This window comes from Danio rerio, chromosome 11 (genome assembly GCF_049306965.1).
Source record: "Danio rerio strain Tuebingen ecotype United States chromosome 11, GRCz12tu, whole genome shotgun sequence".
Lineage (NCBI taxonomy): Eukaryota > Metazoa > Chordata > Actinopteri > Cypriniformes > Danionidae > Danio > Danio rerio.
This window is the reverse complement of record NC_133186.1, coordinates 24,666,607-24,693,906: the sequence shown is the minus strand read 5'-3', so window position 1 is coordinate 24,693,906 and position 27,300 is coordinate 24,666,607. Positions and strand designations below refer to the sequence as shown.

Below are 27,300 nucleotides of genomic sequence, written 5' to 3'. Positions count from 1 at the left end.
TTTGGGAAACATCCACACACACATTCACACACACACTCATACACTACGGACAATTAAGCTAACCAAATTCACCTATACCACATGTTTTTAGACTGTGGGGGAAACCGGAGCACCCGGAGGAAACCCACGCGAACGCAGGGAAAACATGCAAACTCCACACAGAAACGCCAACTGAGCCGAGGATCGAACCAGCAACCCAGCAACCTTCTTGCTGTGAGGCGACAGCACTACCTACTGCACCACTGCGTCGTCCACTATTGATTACTTGAAATAATAATAATAATAATAATAATAATAATAATAATAATAATAATAATAATACAAATTGTTAAAACTAACTAAAACGAAAATAAAATAAATATTGTCCAAAAATGGTCCAAACTAAACACAAACAGCAATGGTTACTCAATGCAAAAATAACACTAGTGCAAAATAAAGCACTAAAAAGATTTAGAATACATATGGTAAATATTTATTTATATATATATATTCATATATATATATTTATTTGTGACAGCTTTTTACATTTAGAGTGAAAAAAACAAATCAACTCAACAGTATCTGCAGCAGTACTAAAACACATCACATGGAAAGAAAAATATGTCACTTGTTCAACCACATGCTTTATGTGGAATCTGCATCTACTCTATACAGAATTATATACATAAATCAGCTATTTACACACACACGAAACCTTACATGCACACAGAAGAGAAAGTGAAGGACCTGCACCTGTTTTACAGTTCACATTACTGTCAAGAGTTATAGAAACAAACCAGCGTAAAAATGACCATCACAAGTGAACACGCCATAAAAGCAAGAGGCTTCAGTCGCATCAGGGAAACATCTCATCTAACGCTTGGTCCACGGCAAGGCATTTGTCTTCTTTAGCAAGCCACTAAATCATCAAATAAAGAGTTCAGGCGCAAAAGCCTCAAAGCGCAATCTGAAATTGTCTTCTAAAATTGGCTCCTATATTTATATTCTGTTATTTCACTTTAAAGCCAACGAGAACACACCTATTTATAAAAATAAAAGTGAAATGACTGAATTTACAAACAGGCCTGAGAAAAATGCTAATTTTGGAAGAAAATTTTAGATGGAAATAAGAAACATTTGTATCTGAACTCTTCAAATACAACCCAATAAAAAACTAAAATAAAATAACAATATGAGAAAATGTGATTTGTTATTACTCTTTAACCATTTTTTGATTGACAAAATTGACTAATTTGGATTTCATAGCTCCAAAAATAAAAAAAATTAAGCCCTGGAAAATTTAGTAAAATTCCAAAAAATCTACCATCTTTGATTTGTTTATTTTTTTATCTTCTATTTACTTGACAAAAGCATAAAGAAAGAACTTCCAGTATTTACACTGACAAACTTAAAATGTCTTTTTTCTGCTGTATGTGCTCTTTTGTTGTTTATGGAGTCATTCAAAATGTGTCTAAATGTGTAGAAAGTGCACTGGATGCCACTTCCTCTCTAATTGTGCACGTCTACATTTAAAACAATGAATTTGATTGCACAAAAGACACAATATGTGAACAGCCTGTAAGGCTTTTTCTTCAAGCAAAAATGATATTGATCTTAACTTTCTGGTGCACCTCCAGCAGGCACACAATGTAACATCATTAGACTTTGATATTTGGTTGATTTTAGGTTGTGTTGGAAAGTGACCAAAATTGAACATTGAACCAACATCTTAAACCAATGACATATTGATGTTAAATACTGACATTTATTTGTCAGGTATGGCAACCAAAATCCAACGACTGATAGGCACCATAGTGGTAACGTCCACACAACGTCAAGCTGTAACATCAATAGACGCTGATATTTGGTTGAATTTAGGTTGTGTTGGAAAATGACAAAAATCCAACATCGAACCAACATCATATTGACATCAAATGCTGACATTTATTCATCAGGTATGGCAACCAAAATCCAACTTCTGATAGACATCATAGTGGTACCATCTACACAACGTCAAGCTGTAACATTATTAGACGTTGATATTTGGTTGATATTACGTTGTGTTGGAAAGTGACCAAAATCCAACATCTTAAACCAACGTCATATTAACGTCAAATACTGACATTTATTTGTCAGGTATGACAACCAAAATCCAACATCTTATAGACAGCATAGCGGTAACGTCCATACAATGTCAAGCTGTAACATCATTAGACGTTGATTTTTGGTTTAATTTATGTTGTGTTGGAAAGTGACTAAAATCCAACATCGAACCAACATCTTAAACCTACGTCAAATTAATGTCAAATACCAACATTTATTCGTCAGGTATGGCAAATAAAATACAATGTCTGATTGACACCATATGGTAACGTCCACACAATATCAAGCTGTAACATCATTATATGTTGATGTTTGGATGATTTTAGGTTGGGCGTTAAGTTCTGACGTCAACCCAATTTTCACTTCTAAACAAAACACAACGTCCCCATGACATTCAGGTACAATGTCAATCTGACATCATGTTGTCCCAAATAAAGGCCCATACCAGGGACAAATATTCGTTTATTGAGCTTATTTTCATGTAAAATAACAGCCGTAAAAGCATTATTAAAATAAGATTTAGGCTCATTTGTTCACATTCCTAAGGATGAAGACTATGCATTGAAGCAAGATGAATGTGAAGCTGGCATCTGAATGTATCATCTAACTTCAAAGATATATTGTCTTGAAAAACGTTGATAATAAGCAAGAGCCAAAATTGTCCTGGTGTACACAAACCTTAATATTACTGGAAATACGAGATGTATCAAATTGTATTGTACCTACTCAGTGGAAATAAGGCATGAGTATCCACAATTATCAAAGAATTAAATATTGTAACTGAAGGGAAAGTTGCTGTGATACTGTTTAAAATACTTCTGTTACAACTTGTTTGGATTGTGTTAAAGCCACCAAAAACCTCATTGGCTTATATTTACAGAATACTATTTATTTGGAACTAGTTTCCTCGTCAATTACATAAAGGTGAATGAGAATTAACAAATCACATATTCTTCATTTCTGCAAAATGTCCCAACTTTGTTGGAATTTGGGTTGTAGATATTCGGCGAGCGCACTACAATAAATGAAGCAGAAAGAACTAAACCTGCTGTAGGCACAATTGGCAGATCGAGGCTTAAAAAAAGAGCAGCACACTGCAGGATTTCAAGTTCAAGTGCCGAAGTGGTGATTTACTCCTTCCGATGACGACTGAGAGATGCTACAGTGATTGTCAAGTTTTAGTGGCATGCATGTTGTTTACCGGATGCCCCAATGCCAACCGTGACCCACACAGCACAAACAAGACTTGATCATCATCATCATCAACCATTCACTCGTTTAACTCTCCGAATGATTACGATGACGATTGGTTGCGTATAAAATGAAAGAACAGTCACTTATATTAATACTTGCTTTAATAGAGAGCACTTTTTAAAGTAAGAACATGATTTGTCAGCATCGTGTAACACTTAATATACACATACACACAATTCACACACAGTACAGTAGCTGCCACGATAGCACGATACATCCTGTGAATTATACAGAAAATATTGTCTTCGAAAATAAAGACCGACACGCGCTCAGAACTGGTTTGGTAGGTAGGTTTGCTTGATTTACTCATGTGAATTCCAAGTTGCGGCACCAAGAGATTTGTTCCTACAGAACACCGTTTTGTTTGTTTGTTTGTTCTCCTGATGCTAAGTGAACTGAAGTCTATTGCTTTCCCTGATGCTCGACACGTTTAGCATCATGTCCGGGAAGTGTGTGGAGCAAAACTCTACGTGAAAGTGAACACAAACGCACGTTTTCTTCAGTCAGACACCGACTACGACAGCACTCTAGCAGACGGAGCTGTCTAACCGACGGCAAACAGTCACAACTGAGACTTTACAGTTCATAGAATAATGATATATTCATCTCCATGTACAAGTCTGATATATATATTTCCATAAAAAAACATAATAGCGTCTTTTTCTGATTTTTTTTTCATATATACAGAGACGTTGATTAATATTTTGCATAAACAAAGAGGGAGAGAAAGCCTTAAGGTCTGTTCACACCAAGAACGATAACTATAAAGATAGAGATAGGGTCACATCTATGGCCACTGGGATAATTTCAATCATTCTCATCATTCTAATAGCATTTGAGACAGTTGGGCAGTTCACTGCAAATTAGCGAAAGTGATCATACTGTTATAATTACGCTGTAAAAATGCTGGGCTTCACACAATCTATCTGTGTTGGGACAAAATGAAGAGATTTAGTTAACTTATGAAGTTTTACAAATTTAAGAGGATTGAACATAAAACTATTGAGTTGTCACAAAAAACTCTCAAGAATAATGTTCTTTCAGGTCAAAAAGCAAATGTTATTTTTAGAGTGTATAACCATAACTATACTAGCTAACAAAAGTCTTGTCACCCATCCAAATTTTAGGATCAACAAAAAATAACTTTTCGTTGATCATTTGGTATCAAAAGTGGATTTTATGAAAGGCAAAGGCGTCTAATTACGTGTATTTTACCAAAATAAAATATGATCATGCCTTGATTTTTAAATATTTAATAAGGACAGTCACTTAAAATAATATAATAATAAAAGAATCAATATTGTGTAAGACTCCCATGAGCTTGGAGGACTGCATCCTTTCATCTCTGCACTGATTCAAATAACTTGTTAATAAAGTCATCTGGAATGGCAAAGAAAGCGTTCTTGCAGGACTCCCAGAGTTCATCAAGATTGTTTGGATTTATCTTCAATGCCTCCTTTATCTTACCTCAGACATGCTTAATAATGTTCATGTCTGGTGACTGGGCTGGCCAATCCTTGACACCTTGACCTCTTTGCTTTCAGAAACTTTGTTGTGGAGGCTGAAGTATGAGAAAGAGCGCTATCCTGCTGAAGAATTTGCCCTCTCCTCACTTGACTGATTTCTGTAAGAATCTTGGGTGCATGAGAGTTCCAATAGGTCCTCTGCAGTATTTGTGATGATTGATCTGAAAAATGTACCTTCTGCCACTTTTCCAAATGATCAACCAGAGGTCAAGTTATTACTTGTTACTCTTACAACAGGGATCGACATCAAGACTTTTGTCAGGTAGTGTAAATTGGTGTCCAAACTGACAGTGAATACCATTCTGGGTTGCCTTTCTCAAAAGCATCATAACCCAAATTAGATTGTACAACCATTGCCACAAGTTGTCTCTACAATCAACTTAGCATAGAAGGTTTTTCTGAAACCCAGCCATGTTATTATTGTAGTTTGCCACCTGTCACTTTAAATATTAGTGCTCATTAGAGCATGATGAATTCTTATTGGCTGTCAATGTTTCTGTGAGTTTAACTATAACATTATAGTGGTGTGAAAGATTTTTGAAACTATCTTTATTGTTATCATAAAGGGCTGGTAACAACAGGAATGATAACTATAAAGATAGAGATAGGGTCACATTTATGGCTGTTGGGTGAAATGTTTGTGAGCAAAATTCAATCATTCTCATCATTCTAATAGAATTTCACACAGTTTGAGAATTCACTGCAAATTAGCTAAAGTAATAAGGCTTTAAAATATACTGGGTTCCACACAATCAATCTATGTTGGGACAACATAAAGGATAAGGTTAAGTTTACAGATTTAAGTTGATTGAATAAAAGAATTGAGCTGTCACACACAAAAAAAAAAAAAAAAAACTCAAGAATTGTGTTGTTTCAGCTCAAACAGCAAATATCATTTTTAGAGTGTATAACCATAGCTATATTGGTGTCCACACTGACAGTGAATAACATTCTAGGCTGCGCTTCTCAAAAGCATCATAACCTAAAGCAGACTGTACAACCATTGCCACAAGTTGTCTTCAACAATCAACTTAGCCAATGATGTTTTTCCGAAACCCAGCCCTGTTATACTTATAAGCTTGCCTTACAGTTTGGCACCTGTCAATTTAAATATTAGTGATTATTAAAGCATGATTGGTTTTAGTTGGCTGTCAATGATTCTGTGAGTTTGACTATAACGTTGTAGTGGTGTGAAAGATTTTTATAACTATCTTTATTGTTATCATAAAGGGCTGTTCACAACAAGAGCGATAATTATAAAGATAACTAAAACTAACAATATAACATCCTCACCAATTAAAAATAATGTCCTGTTTTTATTACAAGTATGTGCTGCAGTTTTGTATCTGTTACTTTAAATGTTAGCACTTGTCAAAGCATGATAGATTTTGATTGGCTCCCAATGTTTTATCATTAACCAGGAGTTTTGCGGGAGGGTAAAATTTCAGAGCAATTTTACAAATGAGATTGAATATATCAGCATTTACATAAATGGATGATAATATCCATTTTATCATAACCAACCACACTGCAGTGTCATCTGCAAATTTTTAATAGTTAAGCATGGTGTTTTCTGATTATCTATCAATGCTTGGATTGTTTATCAGTTCGGAAAAATAGTGATTTTTTTGTTTGTTTATAGTTTTTAATTGTGGATTATGTTATTCTGCTATCATTATTGTTGTGGTGTGGACTTCCCCTAATCGTTTTTATTTACAAGTATTTTTATGGTTATCAATACAGTTATCGCTCTTGGTGGGATTGGGCCTTTATACAGTAAAATGCCAATGGCACACCCAAAGGAGCAGACTAGTACTGACAGACTACAGGGCCAATACACCAGTAAAATACGACCACCACAAAGACTATAGAACCGGGATTACTGGGAAACAACTGATATGACGAGATTTCTCCTTTACAGCTGCTATGCGTTCCACGCACTCAAAGTTCAAAATTCGTCCTTCTGTCCCCCTCTATTGCACGGTGTCCAATGAAAGCTCTGGTGTGGTTCAGGACAGGGGAAGTAAAGCCCTTCCCTCATCCTTTCAAGGTGTCCCCAGATTTTGGCATATTTCATTCTCGAAAGGCCGCAAGCTTGTGTCCGTACAGGTAGTGGGAATGCACTGCCAGGAAAATGGAAGAAAAACAGAAAAATTGAAGAAAAAATTAAAGCAAAAAGTTGTATAAAGGCTTGTTCTGAGACAATTTCATCCATATAACACATGTCAGAAAAATTTCTAGTGATGGACTGGACAACTATATAATTATCATGTCATCATATCAAAAATTCAGGCAACTCTCTGACCTCCCCAATATATTTGAACCTATTGTTTTCTCCTTCTACTTTGGATGGTGCATGTCCCTTTTAGAGAAATCAATCCTCCTCTCAGTAGCCGATCTTTTTATCGGAGGTATATTTGCCTCATTTGACCAACTGAAAGCGCTGTATAACATCCCAAGAAATCTTTTTTTTTTTTTTTTTTAGATATTTACAAGTGTGTGACTTTGTTTGCAAACACTTCCCAATTTTTCTTGATGTCCCACCTCTTTCTGAGGTTGACAATATTTTATGTCTTGAAGTGAGCAGTAAAGTTTTAATCTCTAAGTGAATCAGTATTTTTGCCAATTTACAGTCCTTTCCAATTGACAGTCTCCGCGCCAGCTGAAACAGAAATTGAACAAGACACATGGAAAGCAACTTTGAACTGGGTTCATTCCTCATCTACTGTATATGCGCACATCAGTGCCTTATTCAGTGTAAAGACATTCACTGAGTACACTGGTCAATGTAGGCTCGCACAAATCCACCAACTATTGATCCGAAGTGTGATGGGTGTCATTCAGTATTTAACCCATATGTTCTGGACATATTCAGTGCTTTCCTTATTCTGTGGTTCAGTATTTCTCTCTCTTTATGCCATTCAATATATGCACTTCAATAGATATAGTTCCATCACCTATTATTGGCCTGTTTTGTGTGATGCCTGATAATTATACATTACCCACTTACTTTTTAAACATTATGAACTTTCTTACTTTGCTTGCTAGGCGTGTGATTTTATTAAACTGGAAGAGCCCCCAGCCACAATACATGCGAGGTGGCTGAAAGATGTTTTGTATTTTGTGAAACTAGAGAAGATTAGATACTCCCTTCAAAGACATAACAGATTGTTTGTTAAAAATTAGAAGCCCTTTTTATCTTATGTTAAAACTCTCCAGCTGGATGTAAACTGATCACCCTTACTTGCTCTTGACATATAATAATACATCAGTTTGTAATCTTTCATTACTCAAATTGTAACATTGAGAAATCGTTGCATAAATGTAGACATCTGCACCTCATTTAGTTTAGTTTATTTTACTATCATTTTCATTTATTTATTCATGTTTTTTTAATATTTCTTTAAGGGTTGTTTGATATGTTTGCAAAAATGTAAAATGTAAAAATGCTAAATAAATCATAAATTTAAAAATATGAAAGAGGGCGGTATGATAACAAAATGTAATGCATAAAGTTATTCTTTTTTTTATTTTAGGTCAAAGACTGGCTGTTTAGCAATTGTTACATTAACCAAAAGACAAAACAAAGAAAAGAAAAAAAGTTCTCATTTATTAGTTTTATTATAAGCTGTTCACACATTGACAATAAAACTAAGTAACTTTTAAAATACAATATTTTCACACATACACAATAGTATACATTTAAAAAGGATCAAAAACGTTGAACAGTTTTAGGACAACTTTAATGAAAGGGTTTGATCCACTTTAAGGAGCCCCTATTATGGGTAACACAGCACTAAGTGAATAAAAAACATCCAGCTGAGGTTTAAATTTGAAAGTGCACCGTGTTTAAAACTATTGATTCTTTAATGAAAGAGTCAACTTAGAGTCAAACTAATGAATCATTCTGTGTTTGGATCTTTTGCCTGGCCATATCGAAGTCGAAGTCGATACGCGGCATCCCCATATATGAACTACACCTTTATCTTCAAACAGTAGCGAAGCACAAGGGATCATAGGATTGATCATGATGAGAAGATTACTTGCACTGAGATGGCCAGTGATGTGGCTGCTGGGAGTAAAGATTTAAAGTTCATTTTCACAACAATACAACAGTATACCTTTTATTCCTGTCAATTTTCTGATGATTAATACAATAGCCTATGCTGCAACGCGGGATTCACCAGCCATTCGTTAATAAAGGAACGATCACCAAAGACTATTAATGTATGGGACTTTGCCAGTAACTCTTACACAGTTTATATGGACCAATTTCTTCTTCCTTCAGATCCTGTAAGTGTTTCTCCTTTCTACATAACCTGTAAGTATGATTAAAATGGTCAATTCGGTTTTTTTTTAGTTTGAAAAAAATGTGTTTAATTTTGTGTTGTAACTTGTTATCGCCCAACACGGCTTGTAATCACTTATCTATGATAGATCAGTGCTTGTACTGTATCTCTCAGGTTACATTTTTATGGGGCTATTCACATATCGCATCCAAAACCTCGTTAAAAACGCAGCGCGTGCTTCGTCCTTTACTGATTTAAATGCATTTCTGAGAATATAAGCCCCTGCTGTTTGTCGTTTTTTGACCTTGCATGCATATTAGCCTGTTGTTGGAGACCCCTAAAACCTAAGACCTTTTTAGTGCATAATAGGGGCTCTTCAAATGATGACTCCTTTAGACCCTTTAAAAGGACAGTTCACCCTGAAGATTGCTGTTAATTGGTGACACAAATATTTGATTCTTTTTTACTTCTATATCAAAGTAAAGCGTTTTAAAAGTAAAAAGTAACAATGTTTAGTTTTTCAAAGGTAACTCTTTTATTAAATGTAGGATTAACAGCAAATACTCATTTATTTTGAACAAACTCTCTTTTATACAGTATTTTGGAGTCAACCACTCAAAAAGAGTGCAGAGGCAGCAGTGAAGGTCTTACCTGTTAGTATGAGTGCAGTGATTAGTAAAAGCAGTTAGCAGGAGTAAGTCCTGACAGCTGAGGGGTCTAGTCTCTGCGGGGCCGGGGGACCGGCTGCTGAACCACAGACACATAGAGAGCAGAAAACATGCAGTGACACAAACCGAATCATCCGACCCATGCCATTCACATTAGTTACTCCAATTAGCATGCTTAAATCAATATGCACTTATTTCACAATTAGTGTTGTAAGATACACTGTAAAGAAGAAAAAGTTAGCAAGGCACCAATTATTGTTAGTACATGCTAACGGCAGCGCTGAACTCATTTCACCCTTGTAACCCTCCTGTTCCCCCACTGTACCTTCTGGTTGCAGCTGTTTTTTGGACACAGCAGTCATGGAGTGGGGAATGGACATGGTGTTGAGCCGGAATCCAGCAGGGAGGGTCTCAAAGGAGCCTGGCATCATACCCAAACCCTGGCCATCCCTTGGCCTGAAGCGTTTGCGCCACGATGGAGACCTTCGGAAAGACTTGTCATCGCACTGTGAAAAAGGATGACACCATAATAACGGGGTTCAGATATTGTTCTTTTGACCATCCATACTAATTGGAAGTTGGCAGTAGAAAATGAGTGTTACAGGGCAATAATATAAATCAGGGTTTCTGTATGTTTCACACAGTTAAATTTAAGCATTTTAAAGACCATAATGAATGAAATTTTAGACTTATACATGGCCAGATTAAAGAAGATTTTCACTTGCTCTATAAAAGAAACAATTAAAATTTAATACATTTAATAATACAAAAATAATTTTGTTTGGAATTCTCCCATTTATAAGCCCTAAAACCTTAGCACAGGGAATCAGGGAATATGCAGGAATCCTAAAGGTAAATTCAATATCTTTTTAAGACTTTATAAAGACCTTCTCAGAATATTGTGCACCCTCATCGCCACTTCAAGTTCTAATCAGCATCAAACCATTAACTTAATAAACAGTTGTTAATAAACAGTTGTGGTTAAATAAATCAATGTAGCACAACCATGCAACAGAACTCAGATAAGCTCGGAAGAAACAAAGCTTAAAATGATAAATTGCACGATTACACAAGTTACGAAAACATCAACCTGCAATCTTGACACGCTCCCCACATCATTCTTCAAAACTGTTTACCTTAGAAATGGATCTCCTAAAAGTAGTAAATGCTTCACTTTTCTTAGGGAGTTTTCCAAACTAACTTAAAACTGCAGTTATATAACCTGGATAACATCCTGTTGAGCAATTACAGGCCAATCTCAAATCTCCCTTTCATTGGCAAAATCATTGAAAAAGTTGTTTTTAACCAGGTTAACACGTCCTTAAACTTCAAGGGGTATTTAGACAATTTTCAATCTGGTTTCAGAGCACATCACAGTACAGAGAGCGCTCTTGTAAAGATAATCAATGATATCCATGTAAATACAGATTCAGGTAAACTAACAGTGCTGGTACTGCTCGATCTCAGTGCTGCATTTGACACTGTCGATCACAGCATACTTCTGGATAGGCTGGAAAACTGGGTTGGGCTGTCTGGGACAGTCCTCAAATGGTTCAGATCATACTATCAAGGGAGAGGTTAATATGTCAGTAGGTGACCATAGGTCGAGGTGGACACTCATGACATGTGGAGTGCCACAAGGCTCAATTCTAGCACCTCTCCTGTCCAACCTTTATATGCTCCCTCTGAGCCAACTAATGAGATAGAATTAAATCTCCTACCACAGCTATGCTGATGACATTCAGATCTACCTAGCCTTACAGCCCAATGACTACAGCCCCATTGACACCCTCCGCCAATGCATTGATGAAATGAACAGTTGGATGTGCCAAAACTTTCTTCAGTTAAATATAGAGAAAACTGAAGTCATTGCATTTGGGAACAGAGATGAGGTTCTCAAGGTAAATGCGTACCTCGGCACTAAGGGTAAAACAACAAAAAACAAAGTCAAGAATCTTTGTGTGACTCTGGAGTCAGATCTAGGTTTCAATAGTCATGTCAAAGCAGTCAGTAAATCAGCAGACCATCATCTCAAAAACATTGCAAGAATGGCACCTTTATTGCTGAAAAGTACATAGAGATTTTGGAGCACAATTTGCTGCCTTCTTTTGCAGGGACACCCATTCATATTTTAAACAAGACAATGCAAAACCACTTTCTGCACACATTACACAAGTCCTGAATTTTATTTGCTTTTCCATACTGTCCCAACTTTTTCTTATTTGGGGATATATTTGCATATATATGCACAAATACAAATCAAATTCCCTTCTCTATCACACAGATTTAATGCCTTGGAATAATAATTAACCTGACCACTTCATTCAAGCAGTACTGATAAAAGTAACAGTTAAACAGTGTCAGAAAACAAAGTCTATACATATTTGTACATTAGCAGCTCTGCTCTACAGTTTACACATTAATCATTGCTCAATTTAACATCCTATCATTATATATACAAATTTTAGTGACTTGCTTCGGGCCGTTTTGTAAAACAAACCTAAACAGACTGCAGTGCATTTACAGCATCTACATCTGATGACCATTCCATGAATTTTGAATTTCAATTATATACTTATAGAGAAACTTCTCTTACCTCTTCCAGGCGCCGGTCAGTTCCCAGTGCTAGGAGATTATTGAACTCCCTCTCCAGTATCTGTCTGGCCTGGAAGACAGAATGGATTTCAAAAGACTGATCCACCATCACATCTGTTGGTAGGAAGGTACTGTATGGAGCTGTGCACTGGCCCTCACCTGTGTGTTCTGCATGGGGATCTGAAGAATAAGGGCCAAACTGCTGAAGTCAAAGGTCTCATCGAGGGCAACGAGGGCTCCATGAACGCCACTTTCCAGCAGGTTATTACTGTACTCCTTCAGCCCAATGTTCTGAATCCACTGCATCACCTGATCATTGGTCCATACCAGCGTGTCTGACAGAAACAGCAGTACATGTGTTTGCTATTACCTTTGAGAGACTCAGAGCTGTTCAGCAGTATTACAGTAAACAGACTCAGCTACAGTCAAGTAGGCAGTCAGTCAGTACAGTACTTGACTGGATACAGCTTTTTTATAAGACATACAACATAAAGATAACTACAAGTATAATTATATTTAGTCAAAGCTTCTAATGCTGAACAAAGCCGGCAGCTAGCTCTCTGCAACTCTCACATGGTCGTCCACTGCGCCCAGTCAATACCTGGATTGGAGACCTCATTGGAAAGCTGATGTTAACACATGGGATGAGATGTTAAACTGAGGTCCTGACTCTCTGGGTTATTAAAAATCCCATGGTACTTCTCGTAAAGATTAGGGTTGTAAAAATGTATAAAGCACTTTGAGTGTGCAGACAAGCACCATATAAATGTAAGGAATTATTATTAATATTATTGATGGTGAATATACATAAATAAATAAATAAATATATAAATCAATCAATCAATAAAGCAAAAAAAGTGCTCTGTTAATGCTATTGTCATAATAACCAGATATCTAATCCTGGCAGATCATTATAAGGACTAAAAATCCGCCGGTAAATGGACTACAAGTTCCAGTCATGTACCACACACACACACTCACACCGGTTTCTGATCCTGACTGATTGCAAACACACAGCCGGAGGATTGTCGAAAGCTGATTACAACTCTATTTAAACAGCACACACACACACACACACACACACACACACACACACACACACACACACACACACACACACACACACACACACACACACACACACACACACACACACACACACACACACACACACACACACACACACACACAAAACACACACACACATACACACACACACACACATACACACACATCATTGCTGAGTCTTGTTATACTGCTTTTGGAAACATTACAAAGCGTTTCGTGGTATAAGTTTCCACGTGTTCTGACCCTTGCTTTGTTTTATTGTTTTATTGTTTGTCCCATCTGCCTGTTACCTGACGACGCCTCCGGATTGCCTTGTTTGTACCTGTTTGCCCCTGTTATTGACCATTGCCTGTCTGACCATGATTCAGAATAAAAGCTGCATAAGGATCCTCACTCCGTTTTCCCTCGTCTCTCTCTGTGGTTACAGCTATCTATGTTTATATAAAATTTTACATATGAACAAGTATAAAAGAATATTTAATAATTCAACATTTTTGAAGATGATCTTTTAAAAGTACATAAATCCTATGTTTTCTCAATTTCATTAAACACTGCTATTCATAATGAACAATATTCATATTTATACATATGTTATATTATAAAATGTAAAAATATTTGGATCAATGATTTGTAAAATATTGATTAGACTTGATAATGCAGCATAAGTATTATTTCTTATACAATAATTTTATAACAATCATTACAATTTCTTTAAATATGAGGTTATTTAATTAAAAGAAATGTTGTTATTTTGGATTGTTATTATGTTTCTGTTTAAAACTTTAATTTTGTGATTAATAATAATAATGATAAAATAATAATGATAATAATAATAATAATTTTTTACTATATAAATATTTAGCTGCTTTCTAAAAGATTAAGATACATTCAGGATTCTGCCACTACGGTCTTGTTAATTCTTGTTTTGGTTGCAGAGTCCAGATACTAGTTCTGTCATGTCTTGTATGTTGTGCTCGGCTTGAGTTTCCTAGGACTGAGTACTCACTTTCTGTCATTGTGTGTCTTTTGTATGAGCGCCCTCTCGACTGCGATCGGGTCTTGTGCGTTCCCGCTCGGTGCGGGCACACAAGGTCTGGGTGCTCTCGTCCTGGTGTTTGTGTTTGCTCTGTCTGCTGCATCGTGTTTTATTCCCAGAGTCTCAGTCTAATTGGTTTTGGTTGGCGTTGGGATGAAACATGCACGTTGCATGTGTGAGTGCACAGTGAGCTTTTATTTATCGTGTACTTACGTCTTGCATTCAGTCTTCTGTTTTTAGCATGTGGTTAATATTTACATGCACCGCCTGATTTAGTGTTTTACACGCGGTTAATGAGTTCTCTCATTGGTTGCATGTTTCTTAGCCCCCTTTTATGTGAGCACGTGGCTTGTGATGTTTCCTTAGTCATTTGCTCTCCCGTCTATTGTCTAGTAGTCCCACCCTCCTTGTTAACCAATTATTAGTTCATTTTGTTCATCTGTTTGTGTTAATTATTTCTGCTTATTTTCTCCTCATGTCTGCTGTTCTTTGTAAGTTTATTATCGATTATCACTTTGTCCTGTCTGTCCAGCCCTGATCCCTGCCAGCCTAGTTTTTCTTCCTTTTTGTTTTATTTTTTACAATTAAATAATACTCATTAGTCCTCGTCCTTCCCTTTACCTGAACTTGACAGATACTTTATAAAAAAAATAACAAAACTTAATTACTAACTCTTGTCTGGTAGTGTGTAAATATTGTATATATACACAACCAGTCAAAAGTTTGGGCTCAGTTTTTTTTTTCTTTAAAGAAAATTATTCTGTTTATCAAGACGGCATTTAATAAATTTTAAAAAAAAAAGTTAAATTGTTAAATATTTATATACATTTTTAATAACTGTTTTCTTTAATGTAGTTTTAAATTAAATTATTGCTCTAGTTATTAATCCTTTTATTACTATTACCATTCATAATAATAACAACAACAATATTATTATTATTATTAATAATAATAATATAAATTAGAGTAATTTATAAAGAATCATGTGACTCTGAAGACTAGAGTATTAAGGCTGAAAATTAATCTTTAAAATCACTGGAATAAATGATTAAATTAAATTATAAACTACATTTAAACAGTTATTTTATAGTGCAATAAAAAATTCATTATCGTATTATTTGTACAGTTTTTTTGATTAAATAAATGCAGCCTTGGTGAGCATAAGCTTATTTTAAAACATTTAAAAATTGTACCGACCCCAAACTTTTGGCCGGTAGTGTATACTGTAAATGATTTTGCTCAGACCACCTCTATCCCAGGCAGTAAACATTAATGCAGCAAACACTGGTTGTGTTTACAACAGTACTGTAAATATCAGTATTTAAGTAACATTAGAAGTGCAGTGTGATCATTTTGCACAGCTGGCTCTTCTGCTTTCTGTTTGTACAATCCTGTGTGTAATTTGCTTAAGTGTGTGTGTGTGTGTGTGTGTGTGTGTGTGTCAAGCAGTTGGTGCGTGTGTCTTTAGCGCTAAAGATGAAAGATTTTAAAAAGCTGTGACAGCTGTGTCAAGTTCATGTGTGATGCTGAAGTTCAGCCGGGCGCCGTCCCTTTAAATGGATTTGACACTAAAAAGCTCAGCTGTTGACCTCTCCTCAGTCCTCACACATTCTTGTCAGCAACCTGTCAATTACAGCAATGACCACTAGATAGTGCTCTTTCCTTCACAAATTATTCATACCTTTGATATCATGCTGGAAATCCTCTCTCCTTCGCTCCAGCTCCTTCCGGTCATAGTTTAGCCTTTTCAAGCACATGATGCCATAGTGCAAACTAGCCCTGTAAGACATAATGAATGTAGTATTGTAGGTCATGTTTAAAGTGTGTGTGTTTTTTTTTTTAAAGAACATACAGTATTGACACTTTTAATAAGATGTAAATAAATCTCTGCTGCACCCCAGAATGTATTTGTGAATTTCAGCTTAAGATCATTTATTATTGCAGGTCAAGTTTGACCCTACTTGTGTGAGCGCAAATTAGCATTGTTGTTGTATGTGTGCCTTTAAATGCAAATGAGCTGCTGCTTTTAAGAAGAGAACAGAGCCTTTACACTCCAATCTGGCACTCTGGTAACAATAAAACAATTGAATTCCACATAACAAAAATGCCAGTAATAACTAATAAACATTATATTAATAACTTTTTAGCACAATTCTCTAGTTTTTAGAGAAAAGATAAGTTTCAGGATAAAACTGTCATCAGTGAATACAGTCAATGGTAATTTTAGCCACAAAAGCCATACAGAATGCTAACGAGCACATTCAGAGAAGGCATTTGGAAAAGTTCTCAAATTATTAAGTGACATACTGTGCTTGTTTCGAATATGAAGTTAGAACACAGTGCTAATTTTGACTGGGGATGAATACCGAAAAATATTTTAAAATTAGTTCCATATTCAATTCTGTGGATATGTGCTCATACACAGTTCATAACACATGCTAACTGGAAAAGCAGAAATGTCCTGTCATAGGAACGCTGGTAAAAAGATGCTTCTCCAGAATGAGTCCCTAGTATTGGTGCCTCCTTCGGTGCCTCCTTCGGAAAGTTAAACTGACCTTCATTAGTGAAGCAGTTCAGAGTAAATCATATTTTGCCATATATATAACATTTTACAGACAAATTTGGCACATTTCCTTCTAAAATTAAACTTCTCAGTAGTCCTGAGTAGTTCATATATCTGGAGTCTATGGAAACTCTTCTGTTCGGTACAATAACAGAACATTTGTAATTTTTTTTCTGGTCACACATTAGAAATCTCCAGCTGCTACAGTGAGTAAACAAACATGTCCCCTGTAAAATGAGTTTACCGATGGAAGCTGTCCACCATCTTTAGGTGTGTGCGCAGGTCTTTCTTGGTGAGGTGGTCCAGCATTCGAGCATCCACTAAACACTCCATGAAGTAGCTGCGATACTGAGGAAGACCGAGACTCGGCAGCCACTCATTCCCAATCCACTCATGGTTCATGTCTCCATACGCCAGTGTCTGAGATACAAGAGAGACAACAGTTCACTGTGCATCTGACATCTGCATCATACACAGCTTTAAAATATTAAATAGTCAATAAATAAGTTTTATAATAGATAATATAAAATGTGTATAAAATATACCTTTACAGAAAAAGTTTATGTACTACATAGAAATTATATAAATATAAATATATAAATTATAAAGAGTTATAATAATATAAAAATTTATATTTTTAAATAATACTTGTAAATAATTACAAAAATATATACAATGTTTGAATTGTTTTGTATTTATGTATTTATTTAAATTGACAAAAAGTTTATATAAATATTATATATTTTTAATTTTTATACTATTTATTTAATATATATTATATAGATTATTTATGCACATATTTAAACCATTTATTATTAGTCAATTTTATTTAAAATTTCTATAAAATATGAATTAAGTAAACTTGTAGTAAATATATAGCAATATTTTAATCATACAATATTTAAAAATAGTTTGATTATAAAGATGCTAAAACTATTTATTAAAATTTTAGTAATATAATACTATTATTATTAATTAGTAATACATATTATTCATAAAAAAACAAAAATGTAGATAAAATTGTGACAGAAATTTACTAAATAAAATGTATATATGTTTGTACGTATTTATGTATGCATGTATTTTTGACACGTGAAATAGCATATTAATAATAATATAAAATTTCATGTCATCATAATTACAAATTTCAACAAAGTCTTTGTGTCACTTACACATATAATACAAATAGTATAGAACTTCTTACAATACATTTCAGTATGACAAAAAGGAATTTTAAATTCATATGGAAGTTAATGGACAACTCTCAATATGAACATTTAGGCTGAACTAAAGTTAAACCAGGTGTAAGAGGTCAGTGGCAGGCTCTGAGTTGGTCATTCCTCTCACCTGAGCCCAGCTTCCCTCCTCATTGTCCTTTGAGTCAGCATGTTTGGGCAATGAGACAGAGAGTGTTAGCAATGCTCTTCTACAGTTAAAGAACTCAATGAGTGCAGCAAAAGCAGAGGAGATCAATTGAACACCAGACAACAACATCTGAGCTCATCGTTAATAGGTAACACGTACTGCAAATCTAGTTAAAGTTCCCCTGAAATGCTTGTTCAATGTGTGAAATAATTTAAAATTGAAACATTAGGTATAGTATAGCCCCTTCTCTTTTTTTAATAGCTAATATAATTTTGTTTATATCACACCTCTGTCAGCAAGAGTCAGTGAGCTAAAAACATCAAACTCATTACAGCAAACTTTGCAATAGCAGTGTCTATAAAAATAGCAAGTTTTCCAGCTTTAAATGGAAGCATTTATGATATAATTGAAACATTTTGCTGTCTAAGGTGACTCGCATATATTATTCAACCCACTTTATTAAGATCTCAAAACTCAAGGCTTTTTGTAGTGCACAGAACAGCAAAGTCCACTAAAAAAGATTAAGCATTCTCATATACGACTCCTAAACTCCTGGAATAGCCTTCCTGATAATGACCGAGGCTCAGACACACTTTCTCAATTCAAAACAAGATTAAATGACCAATCTTTTTACTAAAGCATACACACTAAATGCATTACTTAACTACCATCTTGGATGTACTAAACCTGAACCCACTGAGCATCCCATAGGCTGCTATAATATGCTTATGTCTTCCAAATGGGAATCTTGTCACTATTTTGGAGCATGCTAGCTTACAGATAACCTGAAGACTTTTTGTTTATTTATTTATTTATTTATTTATTTATTTATTCATTTATTTATTTATTTATTTATTTATGTCAACAACGTTAGAAATGTAAACTATGATTTCAGGGAGACTTTAAAAACAGTACTTAATGGTTATGCAAAGCGACAGGACAGCAGTGACACAGAAGCATGCAGAGGCTTTACGAAGCGCACTCGTTGGTGGTTTGCAGGGCAGAGGGGTTGGGGTGGATCGGGGCAGCAGGCTGGGGGTTGTGAGGGCTGCGGAAGCGTGGCATATGCATGGCACCGCAGGCACGAGGGAGTCACCCAGATGGACTAACCATTTTGGTAGAGGTTGCCATGTTTTCCATCTCCTCGTGAGTCACCCACACATTTCCGGAAGACTGCACGGAGAAAAAGATACACACACATACATAAATGATCACAAACGGCAAGGTCCTCATAAACATACACTGTATGACTGTTGGCAGCTTGGTTACTAAAAGCATCAGGAACTGTGTTACTGTTTTCTATTTATGTAACAGGTGTATTTTAATCACTTTTAAAGAAAGAGCAGTGTTTGAATGAAAAATAAAAGACTATAAGTAAAATTATATAGTCTTTAAAAATTCAATGATGATTAAAATAAATATTAAACAAACAAAAAAATCTAAAGCAAATATTAAGTATATAAAATTATATTAAATAAATACATCAAAAGAAATAATACATAGAATATATACAAATAAGGGGCAGCACGGTGGCGCAGTGGGTTGCACAATTGCCTCACAGCAGGAAGGACACTGGTTCCAGCCTCGGCTGGGTCAGTTGGCGTTTCTGTGTGGAGTTTGCATGTTCTCCCCATGTTCGCGTTCGCAATTATATTTTTTAAATATTTTTACTCTTCTTTAGTTGTAAATTACATATTTTGAATTATTGTTTACCCTTTTTTAAATGTAGAAGTGTTTTGATCTAAATACTAGTATAGAGTATGTATATGTATGTAAAGAAAATGCTTATTAATAATTATTTTTTGGGCTGCACGGTGGAGCAGTGGGTAGCACATTCGCCTCACAGCAAGAAAGTTGCTGGTACGAGTTGGCATTTCTGTGTGGAGTTTGCATGTTCTCCCCGTGTTCGGGTTTGTTTTCCTCTGGGTGCTCCGGTTTTCCCCACAAGTCCAAAGACATTTGGAATAGGTGAATTGGGTAAGCTAAATTGTAGTGTATGTGTGTGAATGAGTGTGTATGGATGTTTCCCAGTGATGGGTTGCAGCTTGAAGGGCATCTGTTGCATAAAACGTGCTCGATAAGTTGGTGGTTTATTCCACTGTGGCGACCCCAGATTACTAAAGGGACTAAGCCGAAAAAAAAATGAATGAATGAATGAATATACAAATAAATATTTAATAATACTATTTTATTCTATTATATTTTGAAGTTTATTTTTAGCAAACATTATAGTGTTTTAATGCAATTGTTTATGACTGAACTAGCTAATATCAATATATTTACAAAAATCATGAAACATTTTTAGTACATAAACAATTTTCTTAAAATAAATAAAAAAATAAAATAAAAAATTTATAACAATGATACTTTATTCTTTTACACAGAACTGTTAAACAATTATTAATTATTAAATTTAACATAAAATAAAATTTTTATACAAAATATTATACAATTAGGGATGCGCCAATTTTTTATTTTTTTTTTGGCCAATATCGATAACCAATAACTCTTAAGATTTGGAGGCCGATAACCGATATACTACAGCCGATAAATATAAATGTTATAATGTTATTACTGTTATGTTATAGTTTTATACAGTGAACAACTGATTTTATTTTTAAAAATTTATAAAAGTTTTAACTGATCTTATGAACCGAATAGCCTACTCAAAGCAAAAAAGCAATACTTTTAAAAATGCAAGGTGATTATATAGACCTATATTTACGATTTCACATAAATCACTATGCCAAAAATACATAATTTCATTTTTTTCACAAAACAAATTAGCATGCAACTTGACTGTTGCATAAAAAAAGTTTAAATAACAAAATTTAATTAGTAAAATAAATAAATTCTAAATAAAATAAAAATGAAAAAACTAAGAACTGAAATCAGTTCAAACGTTCTTGAATAAAAGGAGTTACAATAATGTACATGTGTAGAAATATGTAATGTCCTAAAAAGCGTATTGACAGGTGTATTGACAATTCAGAGCCACTGTACAAACGAAAAGCTGAATACAGATAGTATTATTATTTAAAAAATGCAGCAGAAATTCTTCCCATTTGGTGTTTTAGATTTTTTGGAAATGTAGGTGTTGCTTGTCAATAAGACAACACTTTAGTGTTCGTTCTTGTCAATTGCAGGGAAAAATGATTGATGAAAGGTTTATGTTAAACCGTTGTGAGTTTGAAACTTCAACTGCAGGCAAATTGTAATGCTAGTGTACATGAAGTAAAGTCAGATTTGCCCTTGGAGTCAAACTTTGATACAACACCTGAGTATTGAGCACAGACGACTTTATGACAAACACAGTGCATAATATAAAGACAGAATGTGGAGGACAGTTATAAATTGCTATGCTGGATTCAGTGACTGACACTTGTCTCCCCTGCTGCTGTTTAGGGTGCTGTGAAGGCTCATTATGTGTGTGCGTGCTGATATTTTGGGGTTATTATAATCATTCTAAATATGCCGATCGAACTGAATACAATCTAACATCAACAACACATGACAAGCAACGCGTTGACAATTATAAATAATCATTTTAGATTACAAACAACCCAACAAGTTGTTTAGCATGTGTGCATGGGGCAATTTAAACCAAAATACACATTGACACTCTAACAAGCATATCCTCAATGATAAGGAACAGGGTTACTTACTAAAACATTAACGTACAGCAATACCACACAAGGAAAGGACACACTTTGTAGCAACAAAAAATGTAAGGTAAGCTTCAATATAGTGCAATGGACAAGTTCGACCCACTCATGAACTAGGCAGGCAGTTCTGTACTAAAACGCCCCATTCACACGGGGCGTCAGCGTCAACGCTTCCCATTCACTTTGAATGGGTGACGACAAGCATTGCCAAACTGCATTGTGGATCCGTCGGCGCCACTTCAGAGGCCTTGCTCGCTGCAGAAGTTGGGACCAGCTCAACTTTTTAAGCGCCAACGGAAGCATCAGCCAATCAGATCGCTGTATGCAAATACACCTGCTAGACAGTGGTCTATTGCTGACTGAATTTCATTGGCTGACGCTTCTATGACGATTGCTTCAGCCCCAACTTCAGACATGCCTTCAGTAAAGCATTGACGCTGAAGCCCCGTGTGAATGGGGCGTTACGTAATCTATTGGCTTAAAGATATCGGCCTATCTTTGACATTGGACGGATAACAATAACATTAAAAATAGCATTTATCAGCCGATAAGAATATGGCGGTTGAAATATTGTGAATCCCTAAATATAAATAATTTATATTAAAAATAACTTATTTATAAAATAAATGTAATAATGATAACGATAAATAAAATAAAATAAAATACTGTTTGACTAACATTTGACCCGTGTTTGTTTTAAATGAATATGATTCTTACTGTGCGTGAGGTGAGAGGAGCAGACGGGCTGGTCAGTGACACCATCTCCTGTATCGCGAGCCTGAGCTTCAGCCGGTGCAGTGGGTTACTGATGCCGATTTCGCGCTGAATCTCCGTGTCCGACAGCGCAGACATGATGGCACCGCTCTTCACATTGGCACGACACGCTGCCACGTACCAAGCTGGCATTCCCACCCACAGCTGGAGGACGTCAGAGAGAAGAGCGTCAACATGCATCTCTCCGCTATCTCCATCATCACAGTGATTCTGATAATTATTGTCATCCGCATGGCCGCTGTGATTAGTGTGATTATAATCATGGTGCTCATTACTGCACAGTGGGAGGGAGAGATGGAGGATTGTGTGTTTGTACCTCGAGCCAGGAGACCACAGTCGGGCCGTCCCACTGAGCGAAGGGTAGACCTTTCCTTCTGGCGTCCTCCAGCAGCTCATGCCTGACGGAGACACAGAAAGGTCAGAAACACGTCAGTCTGAACATCTGAAGCAGATACTGTGGACTGGGATTTAACGCAGAAATCCTTTTTAATCTTGAGAGAGAGGGCGTCTGAGAAAAATTCAATATATAGATTAATAATAATATAGATTTAAATTAATTAATAAAATAAAAAAATAAATGAAAAATAGAAAACAAATAATTGTATAATACTTAGTTACAAATATTTGTATTAAATCTTTTTTTCTAAAAAATTGTTATAAAGATGATTATATTTCTAATATTATAATTAATTATACACTCACTGGCCACTTAATTAGGTACAGCTTTCTTTCTTTCTTTCTTTCTTTCTTTCTTTCTTTCTTTCTTTCTTTCTTTATGTTGTTTTTTAAATGTTGTGTAAGTTATGTTTTGTTTTGTCTTCTGGTGTTATTATGTGATTGTGATTAATTGTGGGATCCCCTTGAAAATGAAATAGTACATCTCAAGGGGTTTGTTCCAATGAATAAATATCCTAACCTGTCCAACTGCGCGTTAATGCAAATTTCTAATCAGCCAATCACATGGCAGCAACTCAATGCATTTGATCATCTACTGGGATTTTCATATACAACCATCTCTAGGGTTTACAGAGAATGGTCCAAAAAAGAGAAAATATCCAGTGAGCGTCAGTTCTGTATGCGCAAATGCCTTGTTGTTGCTAGAGGTCAGAGGAGATGGCCAGACTGGTTCGAGCTGATAGAAAGGCAACATTAACTCAAATCACTACTCATTACAACTGAGGTATAAAAAGCATCTCTGAACGCACAACACATCCAACCTTGAACATTGAGAGGTGGATAGGCTACAGCAGCAGAAGACCACACTAGCTATAAAAAAACAGGAAACTGAGGCTACAATTCGCAAAGGCTCACCAAAATTGAACAATAGATTAAAAAAGTATTGGTCTAATGAGTCTCAATTTCTGCTGCGACATTCGGATGGTCGTGTCAAAGTTTAGCATTAACAACATTATAGCATGGATGCATCCTGCTTTTTATCATCGGTTCAGGCTGGTGATGATGGTGAAATGGTGTGGGAGATATTTTCTTGGCACACTATGGGCTCATTACTACCAACTGAGCATCGTGTAAATGTCACAGCCTACCTGAGTATTGTTGCTGACCATTTCCATCCCTTTATGACCACAGTGTACTCATCTTCTGATGGCTACTTCCAGCAGGATAACGCACAATGTCATAAAGCGCCAATTATCTCAGACTGTTTTTACTATTTTGACAAAGTACTTAAATGGCCTCCACAGTCACTAGATCTTAATCCAGTAGAGCACCTTTGGGATGTGGTGGAACGAGAGATTTACATCATGGATGTGCAACCAACAATTCTGCAGCAACTGCGTGATGCTATCATGTCAAAATGGACCAAAATCTCTAAGGAATATTTTCAGTACCTTGTTGAATCTATGCCACAAAGGATTAAAGCAGTTCTGAAGACAAAAGGGGCATCCAACCCGAATCTAGTAAGTTGTACCTAATAAAGTGGCCAGTGAGTGTAAATTGTATACATTAATGATATACACTATATATGATTTATATTAATAATAATATTTTCATTATTAATGTATTAATTTTATAATACTAATTTTGCACTAATTGAATTATTACTATTTGTGTTGTATTATTCATAAACAAAAAATAAATTAATAATAAATTAAAGAACTATTTTTATTTTACTTAAATATTTATATATATATACAGTTGAAGTCAAAAATTTTCACCGCCCTGTGAATTTGTTTTCTATTTCAAATATTTCCCAAATTAAGTTTGTCAGAGAAAGGATTTTTTTACAGTAATTCATATATTCATTTTTTTCTTCTAGGAGGAGTCTTATTTGTTTTATTTTGGCTAAAATGAAAGCAGTTTAATTTTTTTTTAGATCCATTTTAAGGTCACTATTATTAGCCCCCTTAAGCAATTTATTTATTTTTTTGCCGAGTATTTTAAGCTGAACAGTACTATCTTGAAAAATATCTAGCTTACTATTATGTACTGTCATTCTGGCAAAGATAAAATAAATCAGTTATTAGAAATTAATTATCAAAACTATTATGTTAAGAAATGTGCTGAAAAAAACATTTGGGGGAATTGGGGGAAAAATATATACAGAAGGGCTAATAATTCAGGAGGTTTAATAATTCTGACTTCAACTCTATATATAACTGCAAAGGCAATTTAATGGTCTTCCTTGTTTAACACCCGAAAAAAGAGGCACATTTTGTTCTTAGCACAGTGCCAAAAAACACACACACACATCCACATGGCAGGTGCTAATTAACAAACCTATTTTTTCAGTCAGGCTAATGGTCAGGAGACAGAGATAAGATGTGCAGATGAGGACAGACTCACTTAAACCAGGCCCTGTTATTAGCCTGCTATTAAGCATTATTTGTAACCTGTTTATCTGCAGGAAATGGCACTTTGCCATGCAATTGATTGGTCATTTGCTTTAATTGAGCAGTGTAATTAGGTAATAAGGATTATGTGGGATTAGTGTGTGTCTCAGGGTGATGTGATGAGTGTCAGGTTAAAAGAGCTGCTGAAGTGAAAACCCACTTTTTCTTCATCCTGCGATCTCGCTCTGCCTGTGTGCCCAGTTTACTCAAGGTCATCGTATCACCAATACTCATCTCGAAATCTGAAGGGTCACAGCATATTATATATATGTTAGTTCTTTAAGACATTACAACGCAGGAAAAAAATACTAATAGCACAGTACTTCCCCAGTTGACAGATTACATTAGAAAGTTTTCTAATGTAATTCTAATTTATGGTACATTAGGGTTTTTATTAATTGGAATGTTGAATTATGCAAATTATGTATTATTTAAATAAATATATGCTAATTTGCATACATTTTCAGCACAAAAATGCGTACTCAGATTAGATCTTTTTTTTTTAAATAATTCTTAAATTCAAAACATGCAGAACTAAAATGTGTAGAATAAAATGCACCTATAATAATACAATTCGAATAAAATCTCCCTCTGATAACATGTACAAAGGCAGAATGTCAATCAAAGTATTTCTGCAGACTGTTTTTATGAAGTGAGATTATAAAAAAATATAATTAATTAATTTTGACTATTAGAGGCTGTATATATGATTACACACTCTTACCACACAACTGTGTTTAAACCCCTTGCAAAAGTGATTTTTGCATAACAGGTCCCCTTTAAAACCATCAGGATACAGATAAAAACAACTTTGGTGTATGTAAGTACTGCTGAAGTGGAAATTTATGTGAAGATTTTTTTTTTCAGTGCAGCAGAAAAAAGCTTAAACCCTTAAAGTATGCTTTGTTGTTGAAATCTACAGATACAAATGTGTAATGTGATAACATGAATCTATTGTACAGTTGGTTTGAAATGACAACTATTGTGAAAAGAGCTAGATAATTAATCTTGATCTCAATCAAATAAAACACAAATTGTTAAAGAGTGATAAATGAGATACAATAAATGTTCTGAATTCTTTCTATACATTAGACTGAATGAACTGACACACTTAACACTTTTTTTAAAGCTCAAAAGCAGACATTTGCTTCATATAATGTGTGGTGTGTGTTAGTTTGACGTTACCTTGAATGACAGGTGGTGTCATCTGGCCGTCTTTGCTTAGAGGTTGATCTAAACGCGCTTTCTCCTTCTTGCCAAAAAGACGGCCGATGGAGGACTTGATGCCCTTCTTTTTGTTTCCCCTAAGCAGAAATAAAAAAAAAAAACAGGAGAATGTGGGAAAAAAGACCTGCAGCATACTGGCCCTTGTGTGATATGGTGGGTCAATTAAAACTTAATTGTTTGAGTTGATTGTTAGTGTTGGTTGATTGATTGATTGATTGATTGATTGATTGATTGATTGATTGATTGTGTCAGTTTCTAATTCATTGTCATGAAGATGCTCTTTAAATGCTTTATTATGTGAACAAGTCCATTTTAAAACAAACTGCATGAAATGTATTT

The 27,300-nt window shown here is 35.1% G+C and overlaps 1 protein-coding gene across 38 annotated transcripts in view; it reads right to left on the bottom strand.

Moving 5' to 3' along the window:
• Positions 1 to 3,419: 3,419 nt before the first annotated feature.
• Positions 3,420 to 27,300, bottom strand: part of ppfia4 (PTPRF interacting protein alpha 4) — a 205,733-nt gene continuing 181,852 nt past the window's right edge. For 12 of the 38 annotated variants that reach the window (XM_009305991.5, XM_009305993.5, XM_009305992.5 and 9 more), the window contains 13 exons: positions 26,920 to 27,038; positions 25,895 to 25,976; positions 23,202 to 23,283; positions 22,829 to 23,029; positions 19,557 to 19,619; positions 18,429 to 18,455; positions 17,326 to 17,501; positions 16,200 to 16,297; positions 12,574 to 12,749; positions 12,416 to 12,484; positions 10,145 to 10,325; positions 9,803 to 9,898; positions 3,420 to 6,985 (listed from right to left, as the gene is read on the bottom strand). In XM_009305991.5, the coding sequence (XP_009304266.1) occupies positions 9,837 to 9,898; positions 10,145 to 10,325; positions 12,416 to 12,484; positions 12,574 to 12,749; positions 16,200 to 16,297; positions 17,326 to 17,501; positions 18,429 to 18,455; positions 19,557 to 19,619; positions 22,829 to 23,029; positions 23,202 to 23,283; positions 25,895 to 25,976; positions 26,920 to 27,038 (1,336 nt within the window). In that variant the 3' untranslated portion in view covers positions 3,420 to 6,985; positions 9,803 to 9,836. 38 annotated transcript variants of the gene reach the window in all.